Source organism: Xenia sp. Carnegie-2017, unplaced genomic scaffold (genome assembly GCF_021976095.1).
Source record: "Xenia sp. Carnegie-2017 unplaced genomic scaffold, XeniaSp_v1 HiC_scaffold_22, whole genome shotgun sequence".
NCBI lineage: Eukaryota > Metazoa > Cnidaria > Anthozoa > Malacalcyonacea > Xeniidae > Xenia > Xenia sp. Carnegie-2017.
Window position 1 is genome coordinate 5,355,423 of NW_025813485.1, and position 5,549 is coordinate 5,360,971.

The 5,549-nt window shown below is 32.4% G+C and overlaps 1 protein-coding gene across 1 annotated transcript; it reads left to right on the top strand.

Annotated features, from left to right (window-relative positions):
• Positions 1 to 23: 23 nt before the first annotated feature.
• LOC124447164 (E3 ubiquitin-protein ligase RNF13-like) lies at positions 24 to 4,027 on the top strand. Its single transcript, XM_046998054.1, has 11 exons — positions 24 to 131; positions 824 to 911; positions 987 to 1,064; positions 1,571 to 1,693; positions 1,779 to 1,857; positions 1,951 to 1,988; positions 2,225 to 2,265; positions 2,338 to 2,443; positions 3,158 to 3,251; positions 3,430 to 3,510; positions 3,606 to 4,027. The coding sequence occupies exons 2-11, from the start codon at positions 837 to 839 to the stop codon at positions 3,815 to 3,817; spliced, it is 927 nt and encodes a 308-aa protein (XP_046854010.1). The 5' UTR covers positions 24 to 131; positions 824 to 836; the 3' UTR covers positions 3,818 to 4,027.
• The last annotated feature ends 1,522 nt before the right edge of the window (positions 4,028 to 5,549 follow it).

Consider the following 5,549-nt stretch of genomic DNA (forward strand, 5'->3'; position numbering starts at 1 on the left):
AATATCCGATCCAGATCCGATCATGAAACGAAGGTCGACCTTTACGTCTAAGTCTTAGGAAAACGATGTTGACAACAGCGACGAAGTGAATTTTGTTTTGAAATGATGTTGTTTTATTTCTTTGTAATCGAGTGAGTATTTCAAATTGTTTTAGGTATCTTAAAAAATATAGGTCTCTTGTTGTGTTATGGCGTGTGTAAATGTATGATATGATGCTGTTTGCTTTACTTTACGGCGGAACTAAATCTGTGGACTGTCGATATTATGTTCAATATTTTTAGCCAAAATTAATATTTTGAAATACTAGTGTTTCACAAAATAAAGTCAAAACCTTCACTTATTTGTAGCGTAAATAGGAATCAAAAATGCTTAAGATCATTTTAAGAACGTTGAATCACGCATTTATGTGTTCGTGTTGTTAAATTGATCTTCGAAACCTTTATGGGTTCAACAACAACTTTTTTTCGAAAAAATTGAGAAATATTGTCGTCGTTATCCATTCATCACATTTCACAACTGAACACCAAGTTCAACACCATCTAATTTAATATGGATCACAATTTGACAAGTTTTTTTTTTGTTTTTCGCCGATTGTTTAAAACATGGTTTTTTTGCTATTCGGAGTTACACGTCTCTGTATTCTGAAATTTCATATACGAAGGCTTGAGATATCGTACATGCTAAAAAATTTTCATGCATTGGGGGTGATATGTAAATGTATGTTTGTAAGGTATCATTGAACCATTTAGCAAGGCATTAAACTGCTTATCATGCAATTATTAATTATGCTGCCATAGACTACTCAAAGTTCTATTTTTTTCAGCTAATCTCAAACAATGGATTTGCATATTATCGTGTGTGGCTTCTTCATTTTTTTACAAATAGCAGTCTCTCATGCAAAAGTAACTGTGGTAAGAGTATTTTAGCAAGTGCCCTCTGTCTACATTATATAATATATGAAGCTTGCATGTATTATTTTATTCTAGCAACTACAAAATCACACAATTGGACATTTCAAAGATAAAGAGGGTGAATTTGGGTATGACTATATTGGAACATTTACGGTAAGAGATTCCATGAATTAAAAATTACAGAAAAAAGACTTAAAAGAGTATTTTTGGAAATGATTAGCAAATTCTTTCTCCAATGTCAATAAAAATATATTATTTGTGAAGCTTGTACATTTGTTAGCTTGGTCTTAGAAAAATTTAAATGAATTGTGATTTTTTTGTGTGTGTGTTTTTTTTATCACAACAAATTGCCCTTACTATTTTTGTATTCATTTGCCAAATGAAAAATGATATTTCAAACGATGAAAATCTTAACATGTTTTTCTATGAAATTAGAAGGCTGTCTGAGTGATGTGGGCATTGCCTATAACTGTTTCAAATGAAATTTTGTGATGAGAAAACCTTTGCACAAGTTACTTGGTTTTGCTAATCATTATCATGATTGCTGGCAAATGCCGGTTTGCATGTGACATATCATCGTTTATACTCTGTCAAACATGTAAAAAAAGCACAAAGTCACAGCCCTTTACTTTTAATGTTTAATTTATTTTATAATTTAGGGAGTGGTATATCTCTCAAAACCTCTAGATGCTTGTCGTAATGTAGTTCCTCCTAGTCCACGTTCAGTGGGACCAAATAAATTCCTCCTTGCTGATGATGGAGGATGTGATCATTTTAGCAAAGTATTTGAACAAATATCTGCTGTTGAGCCAGCTTTAATCTTTTTTTTTGTTGTTGTAAAACATGACACCATTTTCTTATTTGTAGCTATTGAATGCAAAGTATGCTGGCTACAATGCTATAATTGTGAGAAATAAGTATTCAAATAACTTGAAAACCATGAAAGGTACTTAGCATGTTAGGAAATTGCCAATAAATTGAATTATTAAAATTATGGTCCAAAGTCAACCAACCTTCACTTGTAAATTTGTTGATTTAGGCGATCGCATTGCTATACTTGGCATATATGTGGGCCAGGTACGTGTACAAACATGTGCATTTGTGCAGTTTGTTTTAGTAAATTTTAACAATTTATACATAGTACCCAGATGTTAATTGGTCATTTAAGTCAGTAACCATAAATAGTACATGTCTATAATAATGTATAGCCTTGCAGTGGTTGTCATTATCATACATAAACTAAATTATGCATGTCATCGCAGTAGTTGGCAACAAAATAACTTTTGCATTAATTAATTGCATTCTTTCTTCAGCATACTGGTGACATTCTGGCAAAGTTTAATGTTTCAACTGGGTGAATATCATTGAATTAAAATTTTAAATATATTTTTTTTGGAAAGTTTTATCGTGAATATTTATTCTTCAGTGCTGTGGCTAACATTCATCTGGAAATGAAGTTTAATTTAGAAATATATCTTATACCACTGTTGATTATCGTTGGAATCTGTTTCACAATCATGATTATGTTCATGGTAAGTCAATGTCTCTCGCTACATAAACAAAATATTCTATAGACAGAGACATAATCCAAGTTTAATAGGGGATGTTTATTCATATATTCAGTTGTGCCCAAAATCTTTTTTTTGAAAATGAATTGGCTTTCAAAAAAAAATCAGTTGGGCACAAATGAATCAATGAATACCCCCTCCCCCCCCAATTAACAATGTAGCAATGACTTTGGCTTTTGATGATTTCTAAAGCTCATATTGGGATTTTAAAAACCATCGTCAAAATAACTGTGATGAAAATGTTTGATATTTGCATTTATTTTCTAATGTGTAGCCACATTTCAGTGAAAATCTTTTGTGTTTTTCACATCCCAATTTTATCAGCATTGCAAGGGTTCTCCTTGATTTCAAAAATTCATTTTTTGATTAAAAGTTTATTTTTCACATGCAAAAAATCCACCTCAATGCAAATAGCAAACCCTTAATTTGGGTAGATTTTTTCCTGAGACCTAGAATGTATGTTAGACTTGCATGCATGTCAATTGCATGATAATACACGAAACTACTCATTGCCTCGCTTTGTCCCAAAAAATCCCTCTGAAACGTAGTTACATTATTTTCATTAGCCCTCCCCTCCCATCTTAATTTTCTTTTGACGGCTCCGGAGTCACTAGTTTGCGAGTCGCTGTGTTCACGACGTGTTTCAACTTCAAAGTGTATGTTTCGTTTACGATAAAGGGAGTTAAGTATTGGCGTACGAGAGTACACGAGCGCAGAAATCGTTTATCCCCTGCAAATTTGAAGAAAATACCGACGAAAAAATTTAGAGAAGGTAATTAAGGGATATATTAGTTTCCCTCGATTTCGTTCATTTGCCAAAATCATAAGATCAAATAGACAGTGACAGATTTAGGGTAGGGGAGAATCATTACTGCTTATTGCTCCATCCTACAATTGCGATGTTAATGGCCTTGTCTAAAGATGTATGAATAAATTGGTTGATCTTTTAGGAGACGAATATGATCTCTGTGCGATATGTTTAGAAGATTTCAAGGTGGGAGACAAATTGCGTGTGCTTCCTTGCAATCATGGTAAGCTCTCTCTTTCGAACAAGTTACATATTTAAAGTAAAAATAAATTTAAAATTAATACGTGTTCTTACTAAAACGATGTCTTATATTTGTAGCGTACCATTGCAAGTGCGTCGATCCTTGGCTAACTAATGGTAAAAAAACATGTCCAACTTGCAAACAACCGGTAGAGAAAGACGAATGCAAAGAGGGTCCTTCAACGGGCCTTGGTGTTGACGTTAATGAGAGAACACCTTTACTCACTACATCTACCACCACTACTACTGAGACTACTCAAAACTACACAGCATCTGTCGAACTTGCGTAATTCGTCGATTACAATTTTTCATATAAGAAAATATCGTGGAAAATAGATGTTTTTGAGCCGTATAATCCGGGTTGTGTGTCATCCGTATAGGTTGTATAATTTATCTATGAAATGTAATTAAATGAATCTTTTCATCACGATCAATGTAGGATATAATATAACATTTGCATTGTACTTTAGTCACTATTGAAAGAATTTTTACTCAATTCATAGAAGTCTTTCACCAATGTTGTTTCTTAAGTTTGCGTCGTTTAAATTTTTGACCTTATAAAATGCCTTGCGATAAAATGAGTTTCCTTTAGTTTAAGAATTTTTTTAGCTGCAATGACAAACAACGCTTGCTTTATCACAACTTTCCCTTTTACTTTGCATACATGTATTATAAACAGTGCATTCATGCATCATCTGCTTGACAATTATGATTCTTATCTCTATCCTAATCGGATTAAATGTTGTACTGAATAACTTAGCTCATAATTTCATTAAATACATGCAACAATTACATGTTACAGCCTTAATATACCTTGAGATATTTGTCGACGGGGATTGGTTGATTGTAGTGCTGTAATGGTACTGTAGAAATTGTAATTGAACGGTAAATACTGTAACCAGATTAGCTGAAAAACAGTGAAAGCAAAACAAACTTGTTTGCACTCAGAACTATGCAATTAGTTTACCTATAACAAACAACCATTTAATTATAATTATTATTCATTGTGTCGAGCCAATGTACCAGCATAAAAAGTACATAAAGGTAATTTCTTGAAGTTACAATGGAGTAAAGGCTTCGTGATTATGACGATAAATTACAGCTGCGTTTAATAATGTACATGGGAAAATGTGAAAAATAATGAAAATGTCACAGCATAGACACAATTTAGTTTTTTTTTTACCTCCATGAAACATGATGTTTTAGGCAATAGTTATGAGTTGTAAAACATTTTTAGTGGCTGCTGTAACAACTGTTTTAAATTATCCTTATCATTGCAACATGTGTATGTTCCACCGAGGTACGTGGTGCCCAGAAATGCCAAAGCGGTTTTAAACGATTTTTTAAATTGATTTCAACTATATATAATCAGATAATTATAAAATAAAATGATATGAAATTAAATTTGATAGATTTCAAACATGACCATTATGTCTGAGACATGGCGTAAGGCATAAAGTTTAAAAGGACAATTATACCAAGCAACTTGAGTGTTACGAGAAAAAAACACACTTCGCTCTAGCAAAACAGAAAGTAAGAAAACAACTGTTCAATTCCTGGTAGCGAAACAAGTTCCAGCTCTTTATCAATAATCTCCCCCACCATGCTTTGAATGCAAAATTATGCGATGACATAACATAATGAAAGATTTCAATTGAAACTGAAAATAACGCCGACTCAATAATGTACGTTTCATAAATTTGTATAAAAATTTGGCAGTTAGCAGTTCCGGAAATCGTGAGTATCATTTAAATTAAATTTCATATCAATTTATTTTTTAAAAATCTGAATTTAAATCAATTAAAAAGAACTAATTTAAAACCAGTTTGACATGTCCTGGGCCATCACATACACCATCAATCTATTACTGGGTCTGGCAACTTTTGCCATAATTACGATAGAAGAAAGTGAAACTCAACAATTTGACTTTAAGCATTCGGTAATACAAAAACTTTGCCAATGACAATTCTGCTAAGTCAAAACCTTGCACAACTTAATTCAATGAAATTGCACTCAAAAACG